Raw genomic sequence first — 17,219 nt, 5'->3', positions numbered from 1 at the left:
TTAAATTTGTTCTTAATTGATTTATTATGTACTCACGAGTTTTTTCTCTTTTCGATTGTAAAGCTTGTTGCTGATTTACTGTTGATTGTGAACCGAGGTGATGTTATTAATGTGCCGCGGTATATAAAAAACTTCGAAATAAATAAATAAATAAATAAAATAGATGGAGTAATATCCAGTATTCATAGAAACATAGAAATGACGGCAGAAGAAGACCAAACGGCCCATCCAGTCTGCCCAGCAAGCTTCACACATTTTTTCTCTCATACTTATCTGTTTCTCTTAGCTCTTGGTTCTATTTCCCTTCCACCCCCACCATTAACGTAGAGAGCAGTGATGGAGCTGCATCCAAGTGAAATATCTAGCTTGATTAGTTAGGGGTAGTAACCACCGCAATAAGCAAGCTACACCCATGCTTATTTGTTTTACCCAGACTATGTTATACAGCCCTTATTGGTTGTTTTTCTTCTCCCCTGCCATTAAAGCAGAGAGCTATGCTGGATATGCGTGAAGTATCAGTTTTTCTTCTCTCCTGCCGTTGAAGCAGAGAGCTATGCTGGATATGCGTGAAGTATCAGTTTTTCTTCTCCCCTGCCGTTGAAGCAGAGAGCTATGCTGGAAATGTGTGATGTATCAGTCTTCTCCCATGCCGTTGAAGCAGAGAGCCATGCTGGATATGCATCGAAAGTGAAGTATCAGGCACATTTGGTTTGGGTAGTAACCGCCGTAACAAGCCAGCTACTCCCCGCTTTGTGAGTGCGAATCCTTTTTTCTTCTCCCCTGCCGTTGAAGCTATGCTGGATATGCGTGAAGCATCAGTTTTTCTTTTCCCCTGCTGTTGAAGCAGAGAGCTATGCTGGAAATGCGTGATGTATCAGCCTTTCTCCCATGGCGTTGAAGCACAGAGCTCTGCTGGATGTGTGAAGTATCAGTTTTTTCTTCTCCCCTGCCGTTGAAGCAGAGAACTATGCTGTATATGCATCGAAAGTGAAGTATCAGGCTTATTTGGTTTGGGGTAGTAACCGCCGTAACAAGCCAGCTACTCCCCTCTTTGTGAGTGCAAATCCTTTTTTCCACGTTTCCTCTTGCTGTTGAAGCTTAGAGCGATGTTGGAGTCACAGTAAGCATGTATATGTTTATTGAATAAGGGTATTGTCTCCAGGCAGTAGCCATCATTCTGGCGAGTCACCCACTCTTCATTGGTGGCCTCTTGACTTTATGGATCCACAGTGTTTATCCCACGCCTCTTTGAAGTCCTTCACAGTTCTGGTCTTCACCACATCCTCCGGAAGGGCATTCCAGGCATCCACCACCCTCTCCGTGAAGAAATACTTCCTGACATTGGTTCTGAATCTTCCTCCCTGGAGCTTCAAATCGTGACCCCTGGTTCTGCTGATTTTTTTCCTACGGAAAAGGTTTGTCGTTGTCTTTCCTGTGTAGGCACCGGGGTTATGGCCTCGAGGGCCAGAAGTCTGGATTGAGTAACTTCCACTGCCGCCCTCTTGAGGAGGTCATGGCAGGGGGATTCCACGAACCTGTCTGGAGGGGTTCGAAGGAAATCCAAGTAGTACCCCTCCCGGATGATGGCTAGGATCCACTTGTCCGAAGTTATCTTGACCCATCTGCGGTAGAATAGGGCTAGTCTGCCCCCTATGGCTTCTTCCCTTGGATGGGTCGGCTGATTCTCATTGTGGGGCGTGGCTGGGGCCTGACCCCGAGCTGGCTCCCCTTTGGTTGTGCTTGGTCCGAAAGGACTGGTTCCTGCCTGTAGGGCGGGGTGCTTGATAGTTGCTCTTGTAGGGGTTGAAGCGCTGCGAGCTTCTGCCCCTGGCGGACCTGTGGAAGGGACGCTGGTTTCTCTTCGTCCTGTCTTCCAGCAGGCGTGGTAATGGGGAGTCACCCCATTTGTTGGCCAGTTTCTATAGTTCGCTGCTGAACAGGAGGGATCCTTTGAAGGGCATCCTCATGAGGCGCATCTTGGAAGAGGCGTCAGCCGACCAATTTTGAAGCCAGAGTTGTCTCCTGGCCGCCACTGCGGACGACACTCCTCTGGCTGCTGTGCGCACTAGATCGGAGGCAGCGTCAGTGAGGAATGATACTGCTGGTTCCATGTCTTCTCCCGGAGTGTTGTTCCTGGCTTGTGATAGGCAGGCACGTGTCACCACGGTGCAGCAGGCCACAATCTGCAGTGACATGGCTGCAACTTCAAATTACTGTTTTAGGATGGCGTCCAGGTGCCGGTCATGTGCATCCTTGAGCGCCGCTCCTCCCTCCACTGGGATGGTTGTGTGCTTGGCGACCGCGCAGACTATGGCGTCCACTCTAGGGCATGCCAGATGCTCCTTGGTCGCTGGGTCCAGGGGGTACATGGCCGACAAGGCTCATCCCCCTTTTAATGTGGACTCCGGGGCATTCCATTCCAGGTCAATTAGCTGTTGTGCCGCCTGTAAGAGAGGAAAATGGCGAGACGTCTGGCGAAGGTCCTCCAGCAGGGAGTTCGTTCTAGGTTCCCCCGAGGTGCCTTGGCCCGGGATAGCGAGTTCCGTTAGGCATTGGGATACGAGGTCCGGGAGCTCGTCCTTTGTGAAGAAGCGTCTCATGGTTCGGTGTGGCTCTGTCCCAGAGGGAAGTTCCCCCTCCTCCAGGGGCTCAACTTCCTCTTCGGAGAAATCCGTGTCCCCGTAGGTAGGGCTTCTGGGTGGTGGGAGCCTGTGCCTAGGCCTCGAGGGTCCTGGGGCATGAGGGTCCTCTGGTGGAGCATGTGGCTGATCAGTCAGAGGTGCAGTTTGCATCTTGACAAAGGCGTGAATCCCCTTGAATAACTCCACCCAAGATATCGACACTGGGTCTAAGTTGAGGGGCGCAAGTTCTCTGGGGGTCCCCGTCTGTGGGGGGGACCCACTGGGGTCTGCTAGGTCCGGGGTACCCCCTGAGGAGCTAGCACTGGGCCCTGGGACTGGCCCTGCCCTGGATCTCCCAGGGCCTCTTCACAGTGTGCGCACAGGGCGTCGGCCTCCTCGCTCTGTGCGGCTCTGATGTGGCATGCAGGGCAGAGGCCTTGAGCTTTAATTCCGGTTTCTGGAGGTGCCATGTCTGTGGACAAGTAAGCTCTTGTGCGCTCCAGTGCGCCTGAGATGTGTGCGCAGATATGCGCCTAGCCGTAGATATGCGCCCGGCTCTGTGCGTGCAACTTATGCGCGCAAGGTTTTATGTGCTCATAAGTTTATGCGCACAAGGATTTTTGTGCGCTTAGCTTGATTTGTGCGCTCGGATCGAACGGCGGGCGGCGCGGCGAATAGGGCCAAGATGGCGACGGCAAGCATGCGGGTAATATGGCGACCTCCTCAGAGGGTCTCCACGTGGGCAGACCCTTGGAAATAGCCGGGGCCTGGCCCTGCTAGGGTGGATCAACCCGGTGGCACTGGTTCCGATCGGTGACCTGTGCTCCTCCTCGATCCTCGGACACCGGATTCAAACAGCAGATTTCCACCTTACCTTGTCTTCGGCGCTTCCCGGTTTTGTTCCCGGCGGTCTCCGGCTGCGGGGGGGGAGAGGGCCAATACCTTCACCGCCGTGCTCGAGGGGTGCACCCGCTGTCTCTCAGCCGTGCCCGAGGATCGGGGGCTAGGTCCTCGCCGCGATTCGGCCGCTGGACCAAGGCTCACCTCCGAGGGACCACGGAAATCACCTTGGGAATCTCAACTGGGGGAGGGACCCGAGGTTATCACCGCAGGAGAGCGGGGCTCGTCTTCAGGTAGGTTTTCCCCTTTAATTTTGGTTTTCTTCTTTGGATTTGGTTCAAACGCTGCGAGAGCGTGCAGATAGTCCCTAACTGCTATGGAGACGGAAAATACTGAAGAGCTGCACTTCCTGCAGGGGTATATGTACTAGGAGCTGACATCAGATTGAAATCTGATCCGTCTCCAACTGCTAACAGGAGTACACTATACCCGTTGGTCCTGAGCCCATCTGCTACACGCTAGGAAATCTTTTTTTTTTTTTTAAAGAAAGGCTTTTGCCCAGAGAATAAATCACAGGTGTTCACATGCCGATGTACGGATATCTGTGCATTTTACTACATAGGGCCATTAGCATGCATTATGGCATGTATGTTTGCTGTGTATGGATTTTATGCGTGTATCTAATTAGCATACGTTGTTATTAAATCCCGCACTTCCGCTGGTTTTTGCTGGGTACGCCCAAAAAGTCTGTGCAAAAAGATCAGAGCGGATTTCAGCGCAGGTCTTATTACATCAGCTTCCATAAAAAAAACTGCACCCTCCCTGGTATTAGGATCCCTCTGGCCCAAAATCTCAAGACTTGCGCCTCATCAGGATCAGTAGTAAAGTTACACATGGAACATGACTTGCTTGAAATCACACAGATCCAACGATGGATTTAACATTCATTTATCATATTACTATAATTATGAAGACAACAGACCAATGTTTCTGACTTGAAGTGAGCGACATTTGGTATAAGAATCTTACCAGGATCACATGATATCCCAGTACTTCTAGATGCCGCATCTTCATTGCCAGTTTACCTCTGGGGTGCACTGTACCAAAACAGAAAGAAGATGCAGGACAGCATAGCACAGCCACTCTGCAACCAAGAAAAGAAAAAATGTTTCAGATAGGCACTTGCTAAAAGGATAGTTCTTTGAAAGCTGAATTTATATTAATTGCCTGTTGAAACCCACTTCCCAACAGCTGGCCAGAATTTCACTTCTTGTGGGTTTTTTTTGCACATGACTCAGAGAGGAGAGCGTGAAGAAGGCCACCTCTGTGTCTTGGCAGGAAGCCCAGGTTGGAGACCAATGTAGAGAGATTATTACACCAGGAGGAATTTGGAGCAATATAACATTTGCGAAGAATTGCCTCCCTGTGCAGAATCTGACTGGGAACTAAGAAGCAGCACAAGTATCAGCTCACACAGGAGAAGAGCAACTGATAGCACTAGTCCATGTAGCTGGAAGGAGGGGGAGGCAGTACTAAGTGCATTGGCCCACAAAGCTGAAGGAGGAGACAGCATCAATCCACACAGGTTGAAATAAAAAGCCTCTGTCTGTGCAGGTAAGATGAAAGTAGCTGCTCCTGCAATGTCCTATGTCACCAGGCTGCACGAGGGAGCACTTGAGCTTGAGCCTGTGAAGGGGTAGGAGGAAGAAAAAATGAGCTGGGGGGGGGGGGGATTGAGTCTGGGATGGGGAAATGAAGAGCTGGAGGCAGTGTCATAAGTTTAAAATTAAAGGCCTCCAAATGACAGTTTTGGAAGGGGGCTACATAGTTGGGGGGGGGGGGGGTTCATCTCTGATCTAATATGGCTGCAAGTGGACCCCTTTTTTCCTTGGGCCTCCCTACTTGAACAGAATTTACTCCATTGCTAGGGGGAGGGGAAGAATTGAGCCTGGTGTGGAAGCAGAGACAGCTGGGAAGGTTTGAGCCTGGGCGGAGAAGGTAGAGAGAAAGCTTGGGGGGGAGGGGGGGTGATTAGCCTTGGGGAATAGGAAGAGAAATATGGGAGGGGTTCATCTTGGATCGTGAAGAGAAAGCTAGGGAAGGATGAAGCCTTGAGGGGATGAGGGACTGAGCTTCATGATGTATTTTTACAATATGCCTGGAATAATTTTATATTAAAAATTACAAAATTTTGCATCTTTGGGTAATAACTTTTTCCATATTGCATTTGAACCTGATGAATTTTTACACAAAAGATAGTGATAATGCTGTGTACTTTCACACAATGTATTATAAATTTTGTAGAATGTTTTAATACTGAGCGCAGAATTCCCCCATAAGTAGGTTATGTGCTTGGGCCCAGGTGAGGAGAGGAAAAGATAACAGCTATCTGCTATCAGGGTGACATCTGATGTCATGAGATAGCACTGCATTCTATAAGGCAGCTTCCATGCTAATCCTTCAACCAGACAGAGAAAGCAAAGCTACCTATGTGTAACAGATGCTCTCTGTAGATAGGACAAATCAGCCACACAAGTGGGATGACATCATTCGACAGGCATCCTCTCTCAGAGCTCATAAAGCATTTTTCTGAACATGCACAGGCATTCTTATGCACCAGACCTGCTTGAGCCTCCATTTCACAAGTAGAATTTCAATTCTCAGGGGAAGTGGGAGGGATTGTGAAGCTGATTTGTCCTGCTGTCTAAGAGGAACACCTGTCAGGGGTAAACAACTATTTTCTCTGTGGATAAGCAGGATGAAAATCAGCTACACGAGCCGAGGGATGCATGAATAGCTTTTTGGTTTTGTTATGAGGAATGTTCAACCTGGATGCAAGTGGAAAGTTGAAACTTTTTGTAGAGATTTTTCAGCACCATTTGATCAAAGGCTCTATCTCTGTGAGAGTCATCTAAAAACAGTGTTTCACAAAACTACGACCTGAAGACCAAATAGCCCCCTGCAAAACTTTCCTCCCAAGGGTGTCCAGTGCTCTGTGCTCTCTTCCTGGGGGACAAAAAAGCAAGAGTCCGAGAGCACTTGGCCTTCTTGAGAGGGGATTCGACCACTACCGAATAGTGTGCCAGCTGACACCCGTCGAATCCAGTAGCCTGTTGAACGAGGTAAACCCCATCCGCCTTCTTGTTAAATGAGGAACCGTGAGAGGGTGCCCCCAAATCTTCAACAGCAACTCCTTAAAGATCTTGTGCACCGGGACTGCCACGATCTCTTTAGGAGCCTCCACAAACTGGAGGATCTCCAAAATTTTATGCCGGGCATCTTCCTCTGTCATTAACTGAAATGGAATGGCCTCCGCCATCGCACGCACAAATCCAGCCAAGGTCAGGTCCTCAGGGAAGACAACACTTTGCTCCTCTGGAGGAGAAGATTCTGAAGGGAGACCTTTCAAGTTCTCCGAGGAGGATTCCATAGTGTCATCTCCCCAGGAGTCATAAGGCGCCTCATCCTCGTTATAATCCACAGGGGATAGGATCTTAGGTGCTCGGTCTTCATCCAGAGGTCTAGGCACTGATATTACCAGCACTGGACCCAGCAAAGCTGGACAGGGGACTACAGGCCATGGGCCTTTCACTTGCACAGACAGGGCTTCCTCCTCCTTGGAATCTATGACAACCAGCGCATCGGTTAGGAGAAGCATCAGTGCCCTGCTGGGCATCGATAGTTCCCTGGGAACTGACACCAGCTGGGTTGGTAACACACCCATGAGCACATTAAGATGCTCCAACAGGGAGAGCCCGGGCACAGATACTTTCAGTGCCACCAACTCAATGCCCCGCAGCACTCATTTGATCGCCAGCTGGACTCTGCATTCCAACTCCTTCTTAAAAGTTGCCAATGCCAAAACAGACTGAGAGGTAGGAGGGGTGGTCAGATCTTCCTTGGAACTTCAAGATGGATCCAGTGACTGCCACCTGGATTGGCGGAGACGGTTGGGGACCCCCCGGCATCGATGGACATAAGAACATAAGAAATTGCCATGCTGGGTCAGACCAAGGGTCCATCAAGCCCAGCATTCTGTTTCCAACAGAGGCCAAAACCAGGCCACAAGAACCCATGATGGAGGATAGGCACTCCTCACCACGAGTTCACTTCAGAGGGCACTGCAGTAAGAGCTAGCGCAAACCCAAGCCTGGCATTGTGGGCGACCAGTGCCGATGCTTCCTTGGCTTCCTTCGGTGCTCGGCCCAGTTTTTCCCCAGTGCCAATGTTGAAGATGACGAACCTGATGTCCTCTACCTGGAAGAGACTGATGGGCATATTCTATCCGCCGACAGCATCAATGGAACTGACGGCCCACCGACGTTGATGGCTCGGTGTCCATTGGTGCAGCTCCATGGTCCTTCAGCGTCAATGCCACTGATGCCGAAGTCGATGGCTCGGACTTTCTCGCCCCAAAGAGCTTCTCCATTTTGTCGAGTTGAGAGCGATGTCCTTTCAGGGTTATCTGGTCGCACAAACAGCATCCCCGAATGTTGCACAATGCCCCGAGGTAGATGATGCACACCGTGTGGATCCATGATGGACATGGTCCTTGGGCACTGAGGGCATTGACAAAAACAGATGAGGCGAACTGAAAAGGGAGAAAAAAATGACAGCGGAGGCAGCTGGCAACTGAAGCCGGTGGGCACATAGGCACCGCCACCATGGGGAATGAAGCAAAAGGAAACTTATCGTACCAATGAAAAACCTGACTGGAAGCGAGAGGGAACTGAAGAGGGACTGCTATCGAGAAAAAACGTGAAATACACCGAAGGAATCTGTGAAAGTTTTCCAACGTATTTATTTATTTAAAAGATTTTATATACCATCGTTTGTAGTTACATTACAATGGTTTACAAAAGCATAAAACAAATTCAAAGAAATACATTGCAGTAACAAAGTCAAGAAGGCTTTATTTATTTTTTAGAAATACGAGCTCAGAAACCATGATACAAAAGGCTCCGTGGAAAAAGAGACTGAAGAGGGACCCTGTATGGACGTGTGAATTAGGGCATGCTCTGTGTGTTGTTAAGTGTCAAATCACGCTTAAGGTGCTTCTCCACGGACACAAGGATACCACACCAAAATTGTGGAGAACCATATCAATTTTTTTAATTGTATATTAATAAGCAATACAGGTAGCTTTGGAAGGAACAGAAGGGAAGGTCTTCTCTGGCCAGATGTTCATGAGAAGCACTACTCTCTGTCTCTCTCCCTGTACATCAGCGGAGTCTTCTTTTTATAGATAGAAGACATTCTCAATCCCTAAATTGCATGAACCTATGGGAGTATCACGTACATAGGTGCTATAATTACACAATGTTGGGTTCCATATTAGGTGCTACAACCCAAGAAAGAGATCTAGGTGTCATAGTGGATAACACACTGAAATCGTCGGTGCAGTGTGCTGCGGCAGTCAAAAAAGCAAACAGAATGTTGGGAATTATTAGAAAGGGAATGATGAATAAAACGGAGGATGTCATAATGCCTCTGTATCGCTCCATGGTGAGAGCGCACCTTGAATACTGTGTACAATTCTGGTCGCCGCATCTCAAAAAAGATATAATTGCGATGGAGAAGGTACAGAGAAGGGCTACCAAAATGATAAGGGGAATGGAACAACTCCCCTATGAAGAAAGACTAAAAAGGTTAGGACTTTTCAGCTTGGAGAAGAGACGACTGAGGGGGATACGATAGAGGTGTTTAAAATCATGAGAGGTCTAGAACGGGTAGATGTGAATTGGTTATTTACTCTTTCGGATAGTAGAAAGACTAGGGGGCACTCCATGAAGTTAGCATGGGGCACATTTAAAACTAATCGGAGAAAGTTCTTTTTTACTCAACGCACAATTAAACTCTGGAATTTGTTGCCAGTGAATGTGGTTAGTGCAGTTAGTATAGCTGTGTTTAAAAAAGGATTGGATAAGTTCTTGGAGGAGAAGTCCATTACCTGCTATTAAGTTCACTTAGAGAATAGCCACTGCCATTAGCAATGGTTACATGGAATGGACTTAGTTTTTGGGTACTTGCCAGGTTCTTATGGCCTGGATTGGCCACTGTTGGAAACAGGATGCTGGGCTTGATGGACCCTTGGTCTGACCCAGTATGGCATTTTCTTATGTTCTTATGTTCTTATAGTTTCTCATGTTAAAACACAATGAATTAGACCTGTATTATCTTGATCCCCTTACCAAATTGAGGCCCACTTGCCTGATGTTCACATCAATCTTCCGTTAGTCCTTTGTCCTGTCAATTTTTTCAAACTCAGAGATCTCCAAGACCTAAGCTGTTTGGTCAGGTGCTACTATAGTTGGAATATTAGCCTGAGATTCCGATCTTTTCCCTCTGCTCATTGTGACCCCATGACCATCCATCACAAGTTTTGGACAGCTCCAGTGGCTGTCGAGATGTCTCCTGGAATTTCTCCAAATTAGGGTCAATAGGGCATTTAAGGTTCACATGGCCAGAACTGCAAGCAGGCCAAGGCAGCAGAGGATTCTGGGTCAATCACAGTCTCCATGTTGGTTTCAAACTCAGGCACACATATCAGTGCCTAGTCAAAGTTCCAGAAACTTTGACATAAGTTTTCCGTGCCAGGCTCCATCCAATGATGTCACCCATGTGTGAGGACTAACATCCTGCTTGTCCTAGGAGAAATGCTTATGGCCCAGCTTAAACATATATGGCAACTGTACACACTCGCCCTCAACTACCCACCTTTCCCACCCTCCCAATTTTGCCAGGCTGAGCTAACTACCCCAACAGGCTCGGGATTTCTACAGAAAATTATTAAGAAAGTGCAGATAGAAGAAACAAATAAAATAGAAAAACAGTAAATAAAGCCCTGGTTTTAAATAATCACTGCACAGAAGGTATTGCAAAAAAAAGGAAAACATAAAAGGAACAATACAATTAACAAGCTGGAGACGTCGCCATCTAGCGCAAGATTCTGCTAAAGTCACCACAGAGGCTGAGTTCTGCTGTAGCAAACAGCGATCTTGGAGAGAGGGAATAAAGGTGAATATCCATTCCCTCAAACAATGTAGCAATATAATCGAAGACACTAGCCATGCAACAAAGTCACAAAGCCAAAAATGCTGCAATCGATATCCAATAACAAAACAAAAAAACACCAAGAAAATCAAACTAGTTCTCAACCATTGAAAAAGTAATGTAAGAAAAAATCCATGTGAGGGCCAGAACACCACTGTAATGCAATACCAGTTCTGCAAAAGCCACAAAGTCAGTCACCAATAATGGGGCCCCACCAGCCACCAATTCAAAGAAATCTTGCGAATGAAAGAAAAGCATAGGGCACAGAAACTTTATGCAGCCATACTATTTCTTTCCAGCCACAATTATCCTCCTGTAAAATATTTAGCATATCAGGAGAGTACAAATTTGCATATTGCACTCCTCTCTCACAGCTGTCGTTTATCTTCTGAAAAACTGTCTCTTTTTCTGCGAGAAATCTTGAAAAAGAAATCCTTTAGCGTCTCCATACATAAGAGTACCCTTCTTCCATGCAGCAACCAAAACTCTCCGTTTATCTCCAAAATTATGCAGGCAAAAGATCATAGCTCTGGGTCTCTTTCCCCGACCTGCTGCCAAAGCATGATGTGCTTGATCCACTTTAATTTGCCCTTTTTTGGTAGAAAGGTCCAGAAGAGAGGGCAGTCATGTTAAAAGAAATTTGGCTGCATCAGAGCCTTCAACCCATTCAGGGAGCCAACAATACATAAATTATTTCTTCGCTTCTATTTTCCAGATCTTCTTAGCGATCATCAGTAAAGAAAGCTTTTTTTCCATCATGTCAATCTGGCAACCATAGTTAACAAAGCTATCCTCCAAATCACTTATCTGAAGCTTCACATTATCAAGCTGCTTCTCTTGTTCTTTTACCAAGGAGAAACTGAGCCACCTTGCCTACCACAATTTTAAGTTTGGAATCAATAGTGCTCGACAGACTATCAGAAAGAGTTTTGAATAGCTGTCGGAGAGTCTCTGGAGATTCAGTAGGTAAGTCCGGGATAGAATCCTACTCCCCCTCCGAATGCAAACATTCAGTGGGACTTCCCTGGAGGCCTTCAAATTTAGAGTATTGTCCAATTTTGATGTCTTAACAAGTTTATCTGTCCACATCTTTGCAATAGAGTGCTTAGGGGTGGATTTGAGAGCAGTCACCATATTTAGCATCCAGAAATAGTCTAAAAATAATGATAAATGAAATAGCCTGGTGGAAGACCTCACAACGTGCTGCTGCTCAGTCTAGTGCATCACATGACCCTCCCCTTCAGTTGGTTTTTGAGGCGGCTGTTGTGCAGGTTTGGGCTAAGGCCTCTATTTGGTACAGGCCCAACCTTGCATTTGTTGTTGCTGTTGCAGTTGAAGGTTCTTAAAATACTGTCTTTGGTATGGATATGGAGTGTAATACCTGCAAGTATAGTAAAAGTGCTTCCTATATGGATGAGACTGGTATCTCCTCTGAGAAGATATTGGGTCTGGGTAGCTGTGTAAAAATGTGCAAACTCATACAATGCTCCTTTATGAGATTCTCCATCTCTTTAACCTTATCTCCAAATAAACAGTGTCCCATGAGGGAACATCAGCTAGCTTATGTGCATCCTCTCTCTTAATCCCAAAGCTCTCAACCAAGCTAGTCTCCATGCACCTATGGTTAAGCTCAAGAATCTGAACGACATATCAAAACTGTCATAGACAGACTTTTATCAGGTGTTTGCAAAATTCATCTGAATTCTTAAGATGTGATTTAAATTTGCCCTGAAAATCAGCTGGAAGAAGAGCTGAAACTTCCTTGATCTTTTGTAGAATATTATAAAGACAGTGTCATTTGAAATTGATGTGCTGAAATTCTGCTTTGCAGCATAATAGATTGAAAGAATGTCAATCCTTGTGATCCTGGGCAAATCACCTGAATGTAATCTGTTTTGAAGTGCCAAAAAGAGGAATAAAAATAAATAAAGAAATAAAAAAAGGAGACTTGCATAAGGCTGATGTGCAGGAACTGCCACAAATGTTCAGAAAGACTCTCTCTCTGAGCGAGCATGTTCAAGTCAAACTGTATGATGTCATCTTACCTGTATGCCTGGTTTTCATCCTGTTTGTCCATGGAGAAACTTCGATTTCAAGAATGACATTAAGGAAGTTGATGGAAGAAATGAAGAAGAAAACAAAAGAAGTGGTTAAAAAAAAGCAAGCAAACTCAGTACACGTCTGTTGATATCTGACTGTTTATTCTTGACTGTACAATTTCAATAAAATTTAAATTATTTAAAAAAAGGCAATCAAAATAATACATATGGCTAAAACTTAGAACCTGCTCACTGAAATATTTTTACTATTAATTAATTTTACTTAAAGCAATTCTATGGGAAGAATTACAGCAATAAGGACATGGTTTGGTAGTAGCTAGATGGGGCATCCTACAGAGGTTTAGTACTGTAAGGGCATATGGTTTCATGCAGCATGGATACTGCTGAGTTAAAGTATCAGGAGAGATTTCCCACTCAGAACCAACCCAAATGCAGTTACTGGGCATGCTGCAGGCTCTTAAATCTTTGCATTCCCGCTACATATTAGGTCCTTCTTTGGGTAAGAGACTTCTGATGGAGATGGTCAAAATGGTTGTATGTGAATAGATCAATAAAGGCGGCTAATGAAAGTAGGAGAGAATAAAATGTCAACAGCCGAGATGAATTGGGAAGGTTAAAAAACAAATAAAGAAAAAGAAAAGTACCTCTGGCCATCAACAGCAGTGGCAGGGGCTTCGGTGGCATCTACTGGAAACACTTTTCTTCTGTTTCTATCCATGTTAATTTGAAACTCTTAAAGTAAAATATATGTGAATGACATACTGTACTGTACAAATCCTGCACATACAAACACCCTCCCAGTCCCCTTCCCAGACCAATCTGCACAGTTACAATGCTGCTGTTTTCAGAATAGTTTGTCTAATACTGCACGGAGCACAGTGTTAATTGGTCTTCTTAAGCAATCAATTAACATTTTTGGTGGAGAATGCAGGGAGGAGGAGAAGGTGCTGTGTTAAAAAACCAGCAGACTTTCAGAAGGACAGGGAAGCAGAAATAACACACATACACTCATTCAGAAATATGAACTAACCTTCAATGTATAGGTAACCACAAATTCTTATACAAATACATATGAGTATCTCCATCAGTATCATAAATTTGTTGTTAAATATACAAAAGATTACAAAATGTCAACAAATCATATACATATCAAACATTAAAAACCTACAATATCAACACTTATTCTATTATCAAGCTGCTACAAACACCATAAACACAATGAGCTCAATACACTACTCATTCATCCATTCAATAAAAAAACTATTATCTACCTAAATATAATACCATCTCAGATTACATTTGTTAAATCCAATACCACTATAGTTACATATGTAAATAATGGAAAGGTTTAAATGTGATGATATTTTTCTGATCCTAAGAGTAATATTTGTTTATTTTAGTAACAATCTTTTTTATTTATTTAACAATTACTTCTATACCGCAAAATTACAAATAGGCCAATGCGGTCTTTTCAACAAAGATCTTTGTTTCGCCTAATTTAAAGGTTGCATCAGGGGAATACTTTCTTCTAACCGAATGTGTTAATGCAGTGGTTTAACATCGAATCACGAAACAGCTCATATCAACCTTCCACCAAACTGGTATCTTGATTCTTGACACAAACACATGTTTTAATCACTGTCTCTCAGAAATTTGCTGCATCTTTAAACAGCTCGTTTCCAGTTGATAAGTTATTGTTACAATATTTTTTCAAAAAAAATTATATATTCTGATCTTCATTCCACTTGATTACTTGCAAGGGAATTCCCCTGCATGGCACAGTGGGTATAAACCTTCCCCTCCTAAAGACAACAGCAGTATAGGACGGCTGGTCTGACTGTATTAAAGGAAAGGAAATTATCAGGTAAGACATAATTTCATCTTCCTCTTCATCCAGTCAGACCAGTATGATTTACCTAAGCTACTCCCTCAGCGGGCTGGATGCTGCCCCAACCCCTTGCAACACTGCCAAGGCGTAGGAAGCCTCCTCTTCAGCTCTGACATCCAGGCGATAACGATTATGCAAAGACAACTATGTCACTGCTTTACAGATCTCCAAAGGAGACAAATTGCAACCCTACCCAGGAAAAGCCTGCACCCTTATGGAATGAGCCATACCTGTTTTGGCAAAGGAAAGTTGTAAGCCACATAAGCTGCTGTAATTACCTCCTTAATCCAATGCGACATTGTAGCCTGAGAGGCCACATCACCTCTTCATGTTTCACCACACAGAAGAAAGCAATAATCAGAATGCCTGAAGGCACCAGTGACCTTGAGATAACTTTAAAGTTGTCTCCTCTTGTCTAGGGAGTGAAGGATAGTGTAATCTGCAAAATCCACCAGCCTGCTAAAAGAAAGTAAGAAGATTGACTGATTCAAATGAAAATCCAACAAACTTCAGAAAAAAAGGATTACAAACCTTAACGTACTCCTCTGTAATCAATAAGATAGGTTCCCTACAAGAAAGGACTTGCAACACAGATACTCTCCGAGCTGAATATTGACTAGGATGACAGGGTTCAACATAATCAGCCTTAAAGAAATAGCCTTAAGATGAGCAAACTGTGGTCCTGCTAAGAATGATAAAACCAAATTGAGATCCCATGGTGGAACCGGAATCCCAAATAGAAGCCTAATGTGCTTAATGCTCCTCAAGAGCTGAGACATCTGGATGAGACAATGGTTGCCCATATGGCATGAAAAATCCACTACCTGCCCCTACAAGGCATTAAGAACCAATCCCTAGGAAAGGTTCTCCTGCAAAAACTAAAAAAATCAGTGGAACAGGTGCAGCTCCAGGGGAACACTGATGCCCAGAGCACCAATCTTCGAAAACTCTCCAAACCCACACATATGCCAAGGTAGTGGTGAATTTCATAGGCTTCAGTAGCTTAGCCTCCACAACCTGTGAGTAATCCTTCTTCACTAAATGCATGCTCTCAGGGGCCAAACCAAAAGACAAACTCGATCTGATTCCTTGAGAATCATCAGGCCCTGGGCAAAGTAATTTCCTGTGAGGCAGAAGTTTTAGAGCACAGTCACAAAACAGGCACCGGAGATCTGCATACCATGACCTGCAGGGCCAGTCTGGAGCAACCAGTAGTATCAACCTTGGATGCTCAGTGATCTTTTGAAGGAGTTTACCTATCATGGACCAAGGAAGAAAAATGTCCTGGATGACCGAGCATCTCTCTCTTCCAAATGAAAAATCTGCTTGCTTTCGAATTCTGACTGGTCGATATTTGATCCTAGTCTGGAAGGCCCCACCTCTCAACAATCTGATCAAAGGCCCTTTGAAAACGGGACCATTCTTCTGGATCTACAACACTGCGATTGAGATAGTCCACTTGGACATTGTCCACGCTTGTTAATGTGCAAAGCCAATAAGGCCTGCAAATTCATTTCTGCCCAAGGAAAGATGTCATCCACCTCTAATGACACTTGAGGATTTCTAGTTCCACTTTAATGATATATGCTACCACAATGGCACTGTCACACATCACTGATTGCCTGACCCAATAGCCGAGGTGTGAATTTGAAGTGGACCAGCCGAATAGCCCTTGTTTCCAGGTGATTGATGGACCAGTTCTCTTCCTCTGGATTCCACAGACTATGAGCAAACAGTTCTTGATTGTGCACCCTCCCCCCCCCAGTCCAACGACTGGCATCTGTCATACCTGTGATTCAGGTTGGGGTTACCAAGTGCAATCCTTGTTCCAATTGCTTGTTGTCCAGCCACCACTGCAAGCTCTGTTTTGTTAACTCCAGCGGTTGGCAATCTTGCAAAATAGTCCTGAGATTTGAGAATTCCACCTGGAAAGCAAGGCCCTCTGAAGAGAATGCATGTGTGCCCTTTCCCATGGGACAAGATCCAAGGTCCCCGCCTTGGAACCAAGAGTCTGAAGGTAGGACCACACCATTGTATTTCTGGCCGTTCTTAATACCCACACCTGGCCACACAACTTCTGAACTCTTTGATCCGACAAACATACACCACCAATCTTTGTACTGAACAGAGCTCCCAGGTAATCTAGTAGAACCCCCAAGCACTCATTGTATTGTTGCAGAGGAGCTGAAGTCTGCCTTACCACCTCCTTTAATAGATTGAAAGGAAAATGATTCCATGCCAGAAACTTAATTCAATCCTCCAGGAGTTCCCCCATGCTTTGCTAATCTCTCCAGTTCTTCACCCAATAAGAGCTGACCCTAAAGGCCTGCCTAGCCAAATCAGCCAGAGATAGAGACTGCTGATCAGAGTTACTTCCAGAGAAAATGCTGAACTATTACCCGGATCTACCTCTCTGGCCAAGAAGTACACTAGAGAGTATACGAACCCAGCTAGACACACAGTCCCTGGCTCTAATGGTGGGAAATATTGCCCCTATTCTTCCTGGGCATTCTGCATCAGACGTATTTCAGATTTGCCACAACAGAGCCATACATGATTGGAAACCCATGCACATAGCCTTAAGGCTCTTTTTTTTTTTTTTTTTTTTTTTTAACATTAGTTGCCACAAAGATATCCACCCTAGGAAAATGAAATTCCTCATTCTTCTGTGGATCTAAGCAGGCCCATCACAAACTTAATGGAGACTACTAGGAACAAGGGAGGTTCTACCAACTGCTAGCAGACCTAAACAAGTAC

General features: G+C 45.2%; 1 protein-coding gene across 3 annotated transcripts in view; it reads right to left on the bottom strand.

The window, feature by feature from the left end:
• Positions 1–17,219, bottom strand: part of FASTKD2 (FAST kinase domains 2) — a 120,003-nt gene that overhangs the window by 11,792 nt on the left and 90,992 nt on the right. For 2 of the 3 annotated variants that reach the window (XM_029606345.1, XM_029606346.1), the window contains 3 exons: positions 13,219–13,306; positions 12,560–12,598; positions 4,491–4,605 (listed from right to left, as the gene is read on the bottom strand). In XM_029606345.1, the coding sequence (XP_029462205.1) occupies positions 4,491–4,605; positions 12,560–12,598; positions 13,219–13,306 (242 nt within the window). The remainder of the gene's footprint in view (positions 1–4,490; positions 4,606–12,559; positions 12,599–13,218; positions 13,307–17,219) is intronic. The other variant, XM_029606347.1, reaches the window with a different exon arrangement.

This window comes from Rhinatrema bivittatum, chromosome 6, assembly GCF_901001135.1.
Source record: "Rhinatrema bivittatum chromosome 6, aRhiBiv1.1, whole genome shotgun sequence".
NCBI classification, from domain to species: domain Eukaryota; kingdom Metazoa; phylum Chordata; class Amphibia; order Gymnophiona; family Rhinatrematidae; genus Rhinatrema; species Rhinatrema bivittatum.
The sequence above is the reverse complement of the archived record's forward strand: the minus strand, read 5'-3'. Positions and strand labels throughout refer to the sequence as shown.